Here is a 16,463-nt window from a genome sequence, read left to right as displayed (position 1 = left end):
AGTAATACAGCAGAGGTGGTATTCAGCAGGTTCTGACCAGTTCTGGAGAACTGTTAGCAGAAATTTTGAGTAGTTCGGAGAACCAGCAAATACCACCTCTGACTGGCCCTGCCCCCATCTATTCTCTGCCTCCTGAGTCCCAGCTGATTGGTTGAGTCTCCTTTTGTTGCCCTGCACAGGAGAACGGAGCTGGAAAGCAGGTTAGTGGGGTGGGGTGGGAATGGTATCCTTCCCCAGCCATGGCCACCAAGCCACGGCCACCAAGCCATGCCCACAGAACTGGTAGTAAAAAAAATTTGAATCCCACCACTGTAATACAGTCTTAGTAAATAAGTTGACAGTGTTGTGGGGACTATTCTATTCTATCGACTTGTATTTTGCATCCAAAGCGATAACTCTGCTGTGGACACATAAGCGCTTCAGTGCCCTTAAACATATAAAGAAAAACTCAGCTAAGAAACACCAGTTAACTTGGACTCCATTTCTTGTTTCAGAAGCCTTGTTTCTTTGTGGGATGGAGTTCTCAAGCTGACATAAAATTACGAATCTTAAAATATCTGTGACTTGAAAATTAGTTTTACTGTATAATGATTGGTTTTCTAATGATTGGTTCTACTGTTGTGAACTAGCCAGTGTTTCTTAAGATGGGCAGCCATATAAATCTTTTAAGTAAATTCATTAAATAAATAATATTGAATGGTCCTTGGTGCTCTCTGAGTTTTCTTGTTTTCTTGCAGATGTTTCATTACTCTAACTAGGTAGCATCATCAGTGATGTTACTCAGTTTGGGTAATGAAACTTCTGCAAGAAAACAACTAAGCTCAGAGAGCACCAAGGACCCCTCATTTCAACCCTGAGCTACAAATATTCTCCTTTACAAATAATATTGGATATCATAGTTCCCTCTATCGTGCTTCTATTACTTCTGTTCCATTACCGCAGCCATAAGGCTTTCTGCAAAGGAGGTGGATACCAAATCAAATGTGATATACTTTGAAGTTAATGTGGGATGTAATGAGAGGAGACTACTGTTTGTACACCACTACCGTTAAAGACAGCTAAAGGCCATCTTGCTCACGATCTGGATGTGTATGACCCGGGGCATGTCACAAAGGCAAAACAGTCAGATAATCTTTATTAGCTCCAACTTTGCCCCCAATGTCCTGGTTATCTTCTGGCCGGAGAAAAACTCTCCTAGGAGTTTGCCTTTGGCTGCAGAGAATCAAGTCCAAAACGTGGCCAACAAAAACTCTAACTATAAGTCCAATCAAGGCAAAATGAGGTAATGAGTCTGGCAGGGCAAGAGAAGGAATTCCAGACATGAAGGCATGGCAATAATTCAACACAGTTGGGAAGACACCAGGAACACAGATAACCAAAGTCAACACAAGATAAACTCACGTTTGCTCCCAGCAGTTGCTGCACTCAGCATGCATCTCTTTTAAATTCTCTTCCCAGCTGTGGCTAATGAAGGGAATCAGGGCCCTTTCCTCCCCCATAAGCCATGCAACCCATGTTGCTCTCTTCTCTGTTCCTCCCTGCATGCCCTAGGATGAAGAGGGGATGGGCCTGGATCTTCCTCTGAACTCCCTCTCCCTTGTTCTACCTCTCCCTGCTCCGCCCAGCTGGACTTTGCCCTTCCCCAGTTTCCTCCACAGCCAACCCTGTCTGCTGTTTGTCTTCCGTCTTGGATTCAGACTCCAACAAGGGCATGACAGGATGAGATGAAGACAATACCTTGAGGACATGGAAGAAGATAAAAAATGTGGCATGTTTATAACATCCTTCATTTCTGCAATGGACTCAGAAATAGAAATAAATCTCTCAAGGCATGGAACTGTGATCCAAGCTGTGCCCCTTTTGTACAGGGCAGGGCTTCTGTCAAAATCCTGCAACTTACAAATTGTGACATGGTCACATCCCACGCACACTGTAGAAGCTGTGGCTCTATAAAATTGGTATGAAAGGGGGAATTTGTATTTAATATGATGTGTTTTGACAGCAGCAAGGATTGTATTTGCACAGTATTGATAAAATGAGAAAACTCGGAGAGAAAAAGATGTAATTAAAAAAATATTAGACTGTCCAGAAATGGACAGACTGACATTAAAGAGGGGAAAAAAGAAGATACAGAGTATTTTTGAGCATGTGATTTATTTTATAAATAGTTGGATAATAGAGGTAGAAATTAAGAGTGGGGAAAGTACTATTATGTAAGCAAATTGACCCAGACAACACACTGTTCACAAAGCACTTATGTATATTAAATGAAACGTATAAGTAAACTGTTTTTTAAAAAGTGAACAGCTCAAAGCGTATGTCTCATTTTATGTCATAAAATGTTTCATCAAAAAAAATGCATAACTTCCTTGCAAAGATGTAGATTTTATTTAACTAAATGGGAAGTGAAGACATATAGCCCAATTGCGTGTGATCCTTGCAACAGATGTCAAATTGTGTGTATTTACTGGACTTGATAACATCTGTTGACCAGCTTTGTTTCTGCTTGTGGTTTGGGTTATTGCAATGGTTACGCAAGACCTTTTCTGGAATAGTCTTATGTCAGAGACTGCAAATGCTTCATTATATTGTCATTGGAAAGAATGTTATTGGTTTCCTAAAGGGCCTTCCATGCTAGATGTTTTCTTTAGGATGGCCCTTGTACGTATGGGAATGTCAAAATGACATCTTCATCATCCTTGTCTGATGACAAGAAGGACTAGGGGTGACATGACAGCAGTCTTCCAATATCTCAGGGGCTGCCACAAAGAAGAGGGAGTCAAGCTATTCTCCAAAGCACCTGAGGATAAGAAGCAATGAATGGAAACTAATCAAGGAGAGAAGCAACTTAGAACTAAGGAGAAATTTCAGTTAGAACAATGAATCAGTGGAACAACTTGCCTCCAGAAGTTGTGAATGCTCCAACACTGGAAGTTTTTTAAAAGATGTTGGATAACCATTTGTCTGAAGTGGTGTAAGGTTTCCTGCCTAAGCAGGGGGTTGGACTAGAAGACCTCCAAGTCCTTTCCAACTCGGTTATTCTATTATTCTATCACATTATATAAAAGGTTTTCAAATGGATTTTTTTAAAAAAAGGCTCTGGGCTAAATGCCTTAGTTTTTCAAAGCATCATTTCATTTATAAAGTAATTACTTTATTGAGAGCTATTGCCTTCAGAGGCTGTTTCTAGGCTGCCGACGGAGACTTTACTGGCCAATATAGAAGGAATGGGGTGAGGGGGGAATACTAATATCAAATTCTATTTTTTTATGTCTCATTTTATAAATCTTTCATTTTGGATACCTACTTCACCTAGATTGCATTTGGACAATCGTTTTGTCTAATGTACACAGTATTCCCCTTCATAAAATGCATATTTTTCATGCGTAGAGGCAGTTTAGGACAGAATTTTCTATAATATTCTTTTTTTGGGTGGGGAGAAGAGTTCCACTGCACTATTTGGAAAAGCACTAACGTTAAGTGACAGAGAAGTTTTGGTTTGGACATTGGTTTGATAGTGTAAAATTTGATAGGTCTTATTTATTTAGTTGATTTATCTGGTACCTTTTTTGTTTTTAAAGTACAAGGTGTTCTTTCACACTCTTCACCTTCAAGTTCACAGATGCCTACCTGTGTTTGGTACAGAAGGAGATATTGCAAAAGGGGCATTCCAAGGTGGCTTTTCAGCTGGATGGCTGGGGGTGTGTTTTTGTGTATGTCTTCTGTCCTCTCATACAGGGCTGTCTCCTCTTGGTGTGTGACTTCAGAAACACGCAAGTGAGACCTGACTGTGTGTTGTGCATGGAACCACCCCTCATTCTCAGGGGAGGTTGGCAGCCACAAGAATTTATAAAAGGGAGTTACCTTGCGGGGGGTCATCCGTTTACTCAGTTGCAGGGTCTGGCATCTCCTGCAGCCTTCAGCACTAAGTTCCCCTTAAGCCGGTCTTGTTGATCTCAAGGACTCACCATGGGGAAGGCGGTAAGGAAGGTTCTGTTTTCATTTGGGCACCGGGTTCAAACCTCACTCAAAATCCCCCTTTTTACTAGTAAATGAATCATTTAGCCATAGAATGTATTTCATTCCAAATTTTATTTTATTTTATTTTTAAAAAAGCTGATTTTGATAGCTCTAATTTCCATGGCTCTGGAGATATTGTTTTTCCCTTAACCTGTCAGTAAATCTAGGGAGGCAAATGTTTTTTTAAAAGCGGGGTTGGAGGTTGTGCATGGCACGTCAATGAACTGCTCACTCTGCTTGTGAATGGGGTTAGCATGGGATAAACCCTAGAAGACAGCTGGCATGGATCTCCCAACAAAGCTAGATTTTGTGGAATTGATATTTGCAGGATCTAAAGCCTTAGGCTGCATTAGCAGAGAGACAGAACACACACCTGGAATACTGCATCCTGTTTTGGTCGCCATGATATAAAAAAGGATATTGAGACTCTAGAAAGAGTACAGAGAAGAGTAATAAAGTTGATTAGGGGATTGGAGGCTAAAATATATGAAGAATGGTTGCAGAAACTGGGCATGGATAGTCTAGTGAAGAGAAGGAGCAGGGGAGACATGATAGGAGTGTCCCAATATTTGAGGGGCTGCCACAAAGAAGAGGGAGTCAAGCTATTCTCCAAAGCACCTGAAGGCAGGACAAGAAGCAATGGGTGGAAACTAATCAAGGAGAGAAGCAGCCTAGAACTAAGGAGAAATTTCTGACAGAACACTTAATCAGTGGAAGTTGTGGGTGCTCCAACAGTGGAGGTTTTAAGAACAGATTAGATAACTGTTTATCAGTTTCCAGTCAGTGGAACAACTTGTTTCCAGACGTTACAGTTGGAGGTTTTTAAGAAGAGATTTGGCAACCATTTCTGAAATGGTATAGGGTTTCTTGACTGAGTAAGGGGTTGGTCTAGAAGACCTCCAAGGTCCCTTCGAACTCTGTTATTCTGTTAAACAAAAATGGCTGCACTCTTACCGAAAAGCAAAGAGCATTTGGGAAATTTGGGGTTTTTTCCTGATCTATTACTGGGACTGTATTATCAACGCTATTTAATAGAGAGGAACAATTATTTCCTCCAACCAACATTTCAGTCAATTGAGGAGCAGGCAGACATTACAGAACTGACAAAAGCAATAAATAGCCATGGTTTATTCAAACATTTTTCTGCCAATAAAGGAGAACGTTTGTAACTCAGGGTTGAAATGAGGAGACCTTGATTCTTTCTGAGCTTCGTTATTTTTTTTTATTTTTTTTTGCAAATGTTTCATTACCCAAACTAGGTAACATCTAGCTGGCTAATAAAATGTCTGCAAGAAAACAACAAAGCTCAAGGAGCATCAAGGACTTTTCTGCATGTGGATGCCAGATTTGATGTCTTCTAAGTGACTTTACAGCTGAATTCAGATCGGGGCTACCATCATCATTCTTGCAATCTTCCAAAGGCGAATTAGTTAATTAATCAGTCGTTCATTAAATTGATATGAATTCTTTGGTTACTCTTTTCGTTTCTTACATCTTTCTTTAAATGAAGCTAAACACCCATATAATATTTGATTCCTCCCCCCTCCCCCCAAAAAAAATTCCTGTTCTGTTTTTTTATACCATTCTAAATTATGGCATAGTTTACACGCAAAAAATGAAAGTGCAGACGGTTTTTATTGCTGTTTATAACTATTTACGATGGCTGTGGCCTGGCTGTCCAACAGACTCTACCGGAAGCCATTTCATGATGAGAAGAATAAGAGCAATGTTGTTGATGGGATGTTATATTGCAATCTATCCCTACAAAGTTAGAGCTGACTCTGCCCGTGGGCAAAAATGAAGTCACTTCTTTGAGCAACGGACCAAGATACCAGTCATCATGTTTCAGCCTAAACAGCTGCTTCACTCTAGGGTTCTCCAGAATGAAGTGTCAGCTCAATTATTTGCTGTGAAAGCTTTCATCCAAAATCTTGAGTCTTTTTCCCCCCTTCCGTTCAATCATGTCTGATTCACAGATATTCCTGTAGTTTCTGCTGGTAATATTTCAGAAGTGCCATCGTTTCCTTCCTAGGGCTGAGAGAAAGCAACTGGTCCAAGATTACTCAGCTGGCTTTGCACTTAAGATGAGACTAAAACCCATAGTCTCATGGTTTCTAGCCTGGCAGATAGATCTACATCACAGCGGCTCACAAAATCAGGCTTAGGATAGCATTTATAATCTGGGTGTATGGTTTAGCCAGGATGTGGATGGTTGCCCTGCTATTGCTGGGGTAGAGAAGCATAGTAAAGAGTGTGCAGGGAAGGAAATGGCAAATCAGATGTCCCACTCATGTGACAGTTCTCATCGGTACCTTTACCTGTGGGTTGAAATCATCAAGAGATGAATGTGTAAATTTAAATCAATATGTGTATTGATTTGAGTGTGTATGTGTGAATATGTGCAGAGGAGAGAAGAGCAGAGAGGTAAGGAAAAGAAACCAACACATAGAAGATAAAGCTGATGTTCTAGTTTTATACTGATACTGTCATTTGATTTTTCTGTGATGTGCTACCCAGAATCCATTAGGGTTATAAATGTTGCTAGACAATTCAATCTGCAGAAGGAACAGGATGTTCTTCTCCCATCTCTGACAGAAAGCACGTTCTGCGCTGATTCCAAGACTGCTGGACTAAAATACACACACACACACACACACACACACACACACACACACACTTGGAGAGAGGGGGAAAGGAAGAGAGAGAGAGAAACAGAGAGGAGGAGAGGGCAGACAGGCCTGGCTCCAGTCATTCCATTTGGCATAGCAAGAGAGCTGCCTTTGATTCCCAGATCTTGGGAGAACAGCAAACAGTTTCATATTTACTTTAGTATTAGCTGGTCATTCTGGACAAAGAAGGGAGAAGCGTTTGGGCGATTTTCTACTCTGATTCCCTGGCATGTCATATATACTGAATGGAATGTTTCACCCCGTTGACCCCTATCAAGAGACAACAGAATGTTTTGTTTCAAGGAGGGAAAAGCAGGCTACTTAACAATGTTTACTGCCTTCTTTCTCTCCTCTTTGAGCCTTGTCCCCAGTGCCAAGAGAGCAGAGTTGCTGATAAGGCTACAACCTTCAGACAAGTGCAGAAGGAGACGTGTGTTTTGAACGTTGCAGCCAAGAGCAAAGAAAACAAAAGAAGTTCTTTCTCCTTCAGAAGAACCGGAGGGTCCAAAAGAGAGGAAAATAAATAAGAGCAGGCCAGCAAGACAAAGCACAGTGTAAAAAAGATGCAAGGAGCTGACCCTTAATAGAAAGAGAACAAATCAGAGAGAGAAGAGATTTAAGATAGAACAGGTTTAAAAGAAATATTGGTGCATGCAGAGGTCTTCAAACCTTGACAGCTTTAAGACTTGTGGACTTCAACTCCCAGAATTCCTCCTCCAGCCATGTTAGCTCAGGAATTCTGGGAGTTGAAGTCCACAAGTCTTAAAGCTGTCAAGGTTTGAAGACCCTTGGTATATGGCATTGTATGTGGGCAATTGTAACAGAGCGATTGTAATAGCAATAATATACCGGTAGTATTGAATAGTACTAGTACTATATAAACTTAATTTCAGTAGGTGATGAAAAATAACATATGTTGTCTTAGTAATTATCATAGTAGTGTAGGTATAGAATAGTAGGTATAGAAATAGCAATGGAACAGAATATGGGAAGAACTCACATATCACTTTTATATGTTTTTACAAAGCAAAAACATTTCCTCAACCCTTATAGGGAGATGTATAACAGAATAAGAGAGATGGAAGGGACCTTGGAGGTCTTCTAGTCCAACCACCTGATCAGGCAGGAAACACTATACCATTTCAGACAAAGGGTTGTCCAATCTCTTCTTAAAACTGTGTTGGAACGTTCACAACTTCTGGAGGCAAGTTGTTCCACTGATTAATTGTCCCCACTGTCAGAAAATTTCTCCTTAGTTCTACGTTGCTTCTCTCCTTGATTAGTTTCCACCCATTGCTTCTTGTCCTGCCTTCAGGTGCTTTGGAGAATAGCTTGACTCCCTCTTCTTTGGGGCAGCCCCTGAGATATTGGAACACTGCTATCATGTCCCCCTACTCTTTCTTTTCATTAGACCAGACATACCCAGTTCCAGCAACCGTTCTTTATATGTTTTAGCCTCATGTAAAAAGGTTTCAGTCCCAGGCTCATGATCTTAACTCTGGGTAAAACAAATGGAATACAGTTCTAAAAAGAAACATTCCGTGACAATGTCCTAGGGCTTAAAATTAAACTAATATGTATATTTATCCAGTGGTGAAAGGAAATTGAGCATTAAATTTCACATAGTCATTGCCAATCCATTTTTTCAGTGGGCAAAACCACAGAAGGGCAAGGCAGGTGAATGCCTGGTCTCTAGAAACCACCTGGGTATCGACTTTGCAAAAGAAGAGTAGTATGTGGTTACAGCATTGTTCATTCATGCGTTCTACCAAGTTTCAAGCTTATTGCGACGAGCTTTTCATCAGCTTTGTGTGAATGGGTTTTCTAACTTACAGCTTGCCCTGGACAAAGCTTTGAATCTTTTTGTGAGGGAGATTCAGATTCAGTACTGTATAAATAAACAGCTTCTAGGCAATGGTGGGATTCAAAAAAATTTTTACTACTGGTTCTGTGGCTTGGCTTGGTGGGCGTGGCAGGAGAAGGATACTGCCAAATCTCCATTCCCTCCCCACTCCTGGGGGAAGGTTGCTGCAAAGTCCTCATTCCCTCCCCACCCACTAACCTGCTTTCCAGCTCTGTTCTCCTGTGCAGGGCAACAAAAGAAGACACAGCCAATCAGCTGGGACTCAATGGGAGGCAGAGAATAGCTGGGAGTGGGACCAGTCAGAGGTGGGATTTGCCGGTTCTCCGATCTACTCAAAATTTCTGCTACCAGTTCTGCAGAACTGGTCAGAACCTGCTGAATACCACCTCTATCTCCTTCTCACTCCCTTCTCTGGCACTCGTAGAATTATAGATTGAAAGTTGTAACAGTATTTCCAAGAGTTGGGTTTTCTCCCTCAGGGTCTCCTGTGGGAGGTGTTCAGCCTGGCACATCTAAGGGGATGCAGAGGGGCAATTGCAGTGAGGCTTTGCTTATGCTTACAGTAAGAGCATGTTGCAGGATCGGGCTTCAGCACAAGTGCAAAAGCTCAGAAGACAAAAATCTCTGGTCCCGTTGACCGACCCAGATTGGATCCTGCAACATTATCCTGGGATACATATATTCATTTATAAGTCCCTATATTATCAAATTGCTATTATCAAATTCATTATTGTAAGTAATTTCAAATGGAGCATGAGCAGAAAAGGCCTACTAGGACAGAAATATAAGTCACTTGAAAACAAAAATAACACCTCCAAAGGGAACTGATTCGACTCCCATATCATCTAAACTGCGTTGGCATCAGTCGTGTGACAAACCTGTTACCAAAAAGTCTCAAAATTCAGGGAATTTCCAACTGCTCTCATTTTCCATTTGGCCAAAAGGAAAACACCCTAAGTATCATTCTGTGAAGCTTCACATTTGTTTAAAAAATGGAAAACAAAAAAAAATACTGTATCTGTTCTGCAGAGGTGATAGATGACTGTGGGAGTCTCAAGTTTAGAGCCACTACTAGTGAAGTAAAATTGCAGAGTGAAATTTTGTAAAACTCCTCTATTCTATTCCTAGAATAATTAGCTTTGTTCTAAAGCACAACTCAACAAGTATATTTGTGTGCCCTATACAGTGGTGGTTTTCCACATTTTTTCCTACTGGTTCTATGAGAGAGCACTTTGCGTGCATGTGCAGGGCTCAAAAACTGCCCCATGTGTCAGCCCTAGTGAGGTGAGCTGTTTTTTAGCTCAGCTGACATGTGGCAATCCACTCTGCCACACGAATCAGCTGACCTAAAAAAACAACAACAACAAAACATAGGAGAAGCAATGGCAGGGGCAGGTGGGTGGAGCCAGCCAGAGGTGGTATTTGCCGGTTCTCTGGACTACTCAAAATTTCTGCTACCGGTACACCAGAACTGGTCCGAACTGGCTGAATATCACCTCTGGTAATCTACTCAGTTCTCTTAGTAAAGATGACCTTAGTAAAGGTCATCTTTCAATTAAACCCATTCATTTGATGCTAAATGGTAGGTCAACATTTGAGTACAAATCAGATTGTTTTTGATAAACAATTTGATATTTGATAAAGAGAATTTTATTGAAGCCAACATGTCAAGCACTGGGGTTCTAAGGCAGACCTGTGAGGTGTCAAAATAGCCAAGATGGCAGTTGCAACCAACAATCGACTTTTTTGACAATGCCACTGGGGAGATCATTCTTCACGCTTAGCCATTAGGTTTAATTTTAATCCCAGCACTTAAAATCTGTTTCTGCTTTCCAAAAGAATATCGTAACGCCTTAATTCATAATAATTAACAAAGCTATTTGCGCTTACAAACCTCTTTCTCTTTGGCTTTTTTGTCCTGCTAGGAGAAGTACGAAATGTACTCAGTGGAGATGGAGAAATACGATGGGGAAATGGATGTAAAGATTAAGAAGAAGAAAAACAAAGGGTTGAAGAAAAAAGAGAAGTTGGAGAATATGAAGAAAGAGATGGATGTGGTAAGCCATAGAACCAGAATGGAAAAACAAGATTTCTCTACTGATTTAGACATTGTCATTTCCATAGCTTGAAATAGGCAGCTTGCCCATGATTAATTTAACAGTGGATTATTGAACTAACCCAGTTTGCCTATCACACTTAAACATAAAACTAGTCACATCACACCAGGATAAACATAAATTATTTTTGCTGAAAGTTGATATACGTTATAAGACCTCAACTTGCAACCATTTGTTTAGCAAGCATTTGAAGTTGCCACAAAACTCAAAACACAACTTATGAGTTATCCTCATACTTATGACTGTGGCATGGACACCTGATCAAAATTCAGGCACTTGGCAACCGGCATTTATTTATGACGATTGTAGCATCCCAGGGTCATTTGATTGTCATTGATGACTTTCTCAGCTGGCTTCTGACAAGCGAAGTCAATGGGGGGAAGCTAGATTCATGTAACATCCACGTGATTCTCTTAACAACTGCACTGATTTGTGTAACGTGGCTCTAAAATCAGACATGACTTACCTAGCTTAGCAACAAAAATTCTAGGCCCAATTGTGCAATTCAATGATGCACGGTGTTTGCCACAAATGTACAGTTGTTAAGTATATCAACTTTTAGCAAAAGAGAAAAAAAAGAATTAAGTTGTGATGTGAGAGACCAGCCAAAGAGAAACCAATTCTTCATCCATAAAACATATTCATAATCTGTGAACCCAAGTTCAGCATTATGGCATTATCCTCACTCTCCTATGAACAATAAGAGATGCAACTCAGTGATCTCACAGGACTGTAATTGATTTAATGGGGGGCACTTTATCCACGTAACCCGTCTTAAGCGCTTTCAGAATTTGGAATCTGAAAGCAAACATTAAAAATAAAATCGACACTAAAGGAAATTTGCATTCAAAGCTCTATTCAGAAGAGCTGTGTACAGAATTTGGCACACCAAATTAAGGAAAGTGACAAACAGGAACAATTGCAGCATCCTTTTATTTCTTAGCCTGCAAAACCATTCAAAACTAACAGAGTACATTTAATGTAATTATATTGGTCTCCAGGGAAAGAATTCTTCTCCAGAACAAAATGTAATATTCTCTCTAAACTTCAAGGAAGGAATGTTGTTGTTTTTCCACTAATTTTTGGAGACGCAACTTCAGTACCTCTAAAAGTACTGGTCTTCAGAAAATTTCAGCAAATGATAAGTAATGGTTTCAGAGCCTTGTTTATATGAACAAAAACCATGTTAATTCCATTAGATCTCATTAGTCTAATCCATTACATAACTCATCATTTAATCTCTCCCCAAACTTTTCTGAATAACAGAGATTGCCTCATTTTGAGGGCATTTGAAATTAATCATTTTGTTTCCTAAACATTTCGGTATGCAAACACGGAACTGCAAATTCTGTTTAATACTCTGCCTCCTCGATTTTCTGAGACAATGTAATAAATTATATTGCTGTTTAATACTGGGTGTGTACATATACCAGCTAAATTGCTTTTTTTTCTCCATCTGTAATACCGTATATTATTTGCTTCTCTCTGCCTTCATGCCCGATATGCTTCATGCCTGGAATTTAATCTCCTGGCATCCAGAATCAATTCCCACTGATCTGGAATTTTTTAAATCATTCCATGCTTTCATTTTGTGAGTTTATCTCATTAATCTGAAGAAACATTTGTTGACTGTGCTTATGTGTTTATGCAAAACAGCAGGAGAGAACACTGCATGGAATGACCAAGCTCAAAAGACAACTTCTCTCCATCCACTGAAATCACATTCTTATTTTGGGTCTCTCCTCCTTTTAGGATGATCATCAGCTGACTATAGAAGAGTTGGAGATGAAATATAGGACCAACATCAACAAGGTGAAACCCTTTGACAAAAAGAATATTAGCAGCAAGCTGAGAGGAACACATGTTCTCCTAGTTCATCCTAAGCCCTTCTGCAGCCTTGAAAGTTGCTGTGGTTAGCCGGCAGCAGGTGCAGACGGCTGAGGAGAGCGAGGACTCAGATGAGGGGCCAGGACCATTGGGGAGTGGACTGCTGCCTTCAGAGATTGCGGGGGCTGGCAGCAGCGATGAGGAGGTTCCCGAGGAACCTGTGCCAAGTGTGTGTGCATGCAGGGCTGCTTGCAGGAAAGAGCAGCTACAACACTACGGGTGACTCAGGAATAAGGCTGCAAGGTAATGGCCCCTCCTTCAAGAAGATAAAAGCCAGTTGTGAAGCGAACATTCTTTGCAGGAAGCAAAGATGTTTTGAAACTCAGCCTCGTGGACATTACAGCATCTTAATTTGGTATTTGAAGACTCTTGTGTTGTGAAATATTTCTTGTCTATGATTCTTGGCAGTCTCGTACATTTTTGGCAAGGTTTGTGTTTATCAAAGTTTGCAGCAGCCTTTTAACTGGGGGTTCATAAGACTCATTAAAAGGTTGCTGTTCCCTTTAATTATTGTTTGTCTTATTGGAAAAGGGTTTGGGTCAGAACAAAAGTATGATTGCCATCTAGTGTTTGAAAGGAAGTGATAGGTGGGGAATAAGGCTGCCCTAAATTGATAGCCACATTCATTGTATCCAGGATAGACAAATCTCTAGGAATCAGAGGCATTGCTGGTTTGTTACTACTGCTGCATATTTATATCTGGCCTCCTTGTCTATCTGCTTCCAGGGTCTGACCAGCACAGTGGCCGGAGAGATTCTCCTTCGTGATGGCCCCAATGAATTGAAGCCCCCCAAAGGCACTCCGGAGTATGTGAAGTTTGCGCGTCAGCTGGCTGGGGGGCTGCAGTGCCTGATGTGGGTGGCAGCTGCCATCTGTCTCATTGCCTTTGGCATCCAGTGCAGCCAAGGGGATCTGACCAGCGCAGACGATGTAAGTGCCCCACAGCAGAAGCAGACCGTCATTTGGGGGTCACCAGGACAGAGAGATGCAATAGGAGATAGAGTGGTGATGAAAAGTGGGTAGCAGGGGTGGTATTCTACTGGTTCGACCGAACTGGTAGCTCCGAGAATCATCTGTGAGTGAACCAGTTCACTCCAACAATCAGCTGCTGGGCCCACTCACCTGCCCCAGCTATATACTGGTCTTTATTTCCTGGTTTTGAAGCTCAGCTGCTTCCCATGACACAGCAGATTGCCGCGCGTCCACTGTTTATCACACAGGGAGAATGCAGGATTGCAGGAGAAAGGCAGTAGGAAACCCTCCGCGTGTGTGCAAAGCACGCCCACCAAGCCACACCCACAGAACTGGTGGTAAAAAATAATTTGAATCCCACCATTGGTGAGTGGGGCTAAGCCTCAGGTGGGCAGGGTCCAGAATTAACTCTTTCTTCTCTAGGTTTGAATGCCATGATTTAATTATATACCTTGAATGGTGCTGGATCCCCCCAGCAGTAGATGACTTGAGCACGGCAAGGTTGGGTTGCTGCACAGTTGCCAAATCTGGGCTGGAAAAATTGAGGTGATATGTAGATCAGGGGTCCCCAACCTCCAGGCCACGGCTCTTTTGCCAGGCTACGGCTCGTTTGGAACCAGGCTGTGTGAGCAGCAGGTGAGCACGCACGCATGTGTGCAACTCCACTTGTGCAAGTGGCAGGCACTCATACATGAAGCTCCACTTGTGCAAGTAGTAGGCACTTGCACAAAACCATTCCCTCTCCTCTCCCCAGCCAAGCAAGACAGGTTGGGGACCACTGACATAGAATAATAGATGATTACAAAAATCTATTTGCTGCCATCTGATGGCCAGAATATCTCAGACATGGGAATGCGACAGCTGGAAAAATATGACATCCTTCACTTTAATCCTCCAGGGAAAGATTGAAGGGAAATGAGGTCCAGACAGAAGAAGAACATCAGGGCTTCAAAATCAAAGGGGCTAGTTTGGACAAAACTCAACAGCACTTTTTTGTGGGGCTGTTGATAAAAATAGGATCACCAATGTCCAATGACGGATACGGCAGAGGAAGAAGAAGAAGAAGAAGAAGAAGAAGAAGAAGAAGAAGAAGAAGAAGAAGAAGAAGAAGAAGAAGAAGAAGAAGAAGAAGAAGAAGAAGAAGAAGAAGAAGAAGAAGAAGAAGAAGAAGAAGAAGAAGAAGAAGAAGAAGAAGAAGAAGAAGAATATATATTTTAACAACTTAAACCTCATTAACCTAGGGATATTTTCTAGGACACCTTCTCCTCCTTTAAGCAACCACAATCGGTTCTAGCTCCTTTGTTGTCAAACAAGCAGAGAGATTGTTTAAACAAGCTATCGCTCTTGAGCTGCTTTTCTAGGTAATACAGGATTTTCTTAAAAATGCTAATTGCAGGTGAACAAGCTCAGGTGTGACCTTGATTAATTTATTAGACCTCCCCTCCCCAGCTCACAGCTGCTGCCTGAAACATAAATCAGTTTCACACTGACAGCTTTTCTACTCAGGTGTAAATGGGCATAATGGTCAGAAAATGAATATTTGCTACTGTTTATTATTGTCGTATTTGAGAATGGTTGCTAAAGAAGGCAGCTGCTAAATGAGGAGTGGCTGTATAATAAATGTGATGTCTGCCAGGATTAATTGAAGAAGTGCAGCTGTGACAACACAATACCAGCATATATTTTTTCCTCTTCTTTTCTAGTTATACTTGGCCGTTGCTCTTATCGCTGTCGTGGTTGTAACTGGCTGCTTTGGTTACTATCAAGAGTTTAAAAGCACAAACATAATTGCAAGTTTCAAGAATCTCGTGCCGCAGGTAAAAAATGGCTCCCCATATCCCCCGTGCATCTGAAAATAACAAATTCTTTGGCCATCTGGGAGTTTTGCTTTGTTTTAATTCGGGGGGTGGGGGGGTGGTTCAATGAAAGAAAAGTTTAGTTTAGCTTAGCTTAGCTTAGCTTAGCTTAGCTTAGCTTAGCTTAGCTTAGCTTAGCTTAGCTTAGCTTAGCTTAGCTTAGCTTAGCTTAGCTTAGTTTAGTTTATTGTCATTGCACGTTATACAACAAAATTAAACACCATCTTCAGTGTACCGTACAGCAGAATTCAATAGAGTTACTGCCCTGGGATAGAAGCTGTTTTTCAGCCTATTTGTCCTTGTTTTTATTATCCTGTACTGTCTGCCAGATGGTAATAGTTCAGAAAAAAATGGGATGCCCAGGATGAGATGGATCTTTGAGAATGTTTTGAACTTTCTTAAAGCAGCGGGAGATATAAAGCTCTTCCAAAGAGGGGAGAGGGCAACCAATGATCTTTTGGGCAATGACGTTAACCCTCTGGTGTGCTTTCCTATCTGCCACTGTGCAATTGGCAAACCATACAGAGGTGCAGTAAGATAAAATACTCTCTATGGTGCAGCGGTAGAAGGTCACCGGCAGTTTTTCATTCGGTTGTTGTTTTCTGAGAAGTCTCAGGTAGTATAATCTCTGCTGTATAATCTCAAATCCAGGTTTGTTTCTTCTCTTCTTCCAATCGCACAGCAAGCCACAGTGATTCGGGATGGTGACAAGTTCCAGATCAATGCTAATCAACTGGTAGTGGGTGACTTGGTGGAGATCAAAGGGGGAGACCGAGTCCCAGCGGACATCAGAATCATCACTGGTCAAGGATGCAAGGTACCTAAATAAGAGCGAAGGTTGTTCTGATAAATATGACCTCACCTTCTCCCCACTCCAGAAGGTTTGCTTTACTCCCCCTCTGCTGGAGAAAGATTATAAAGTTTGGCCCATTTATTTCTCTGGAAGAAGGAAAGGAACTAGAGAAAGGATCACTTGAATAGGAGCCAGCAATGTGCAGCAGCATCCAAAAGAGCAGAAAAACAGTCCTGGGTTGTATAAACAGAGGCATAGAATCAAGATCACGTGACGTACTAGTAC

The 16,463-nt window shown here is 41.3% G+C and overlaps 1 protein-coding gene across 2 annotated transcripts in view; it reads left to right on the top strand.

Annotated features, from left to right (window-relative positions):
* Positions 1-3,873: 3,873 nt before the first annotated feature.
* ATP4A (ATPase H+/K+ transporting subunit alpha) overlaps positions 3,874-16,463 on the top strand; it is a 33,194-nt gene continuing 20,604 nt past the window's right edge. The window contains exons 1-6 of one of the 2 annotated variants that reach the window (XM_087970955.1): positions 3,874-3,981; positions 10,479-10,610; positions 12,423-12,482; positions 13,284-13,487; positions 15,233-15,346; positions 16,068-16,202. In XM_087970955.1, coding sequence (XP_087827081.1) covers positions 3,970-3,981; positions 10,479-10,610; positions 12,423-12,482; positions 13,284-13,487; positions 15,233-15,346; positions 16,068-16,202 — 657 coding nt within the window. In that variant the 5' untranslated portion in view covers positions 3,874-3,969. Of the gene's footprint in view, positions 3,982-10,478; positions 10,611-12,422; positions 12,483-12,600; positions 12,801-13,283; positions 13,488-15,232; positions 15,347-16,067; positions 16,203-16,463 lie in introns of those variants that run through there. The other variant, XM_087970956.1, reaches the window with a different exon arrangement.

Source organism: Notechis scutatus, chromosome 8 (genome assembly GCF_049901735.1).
Source record: "Notechis scutatus isolate UNSWTSFEM ecotype Mainland chromosome 8, rNotScu1.2, whole genome shotgun sequence".
NCBI lineage: Eukaryota > Metazoa > Chordata > Lepidosauria > Squamata > Elapidae > Notechis > Notechis scutatus.
This window is presented reverse-complemented; position numbering and strand designations above follow the sequence as displayed.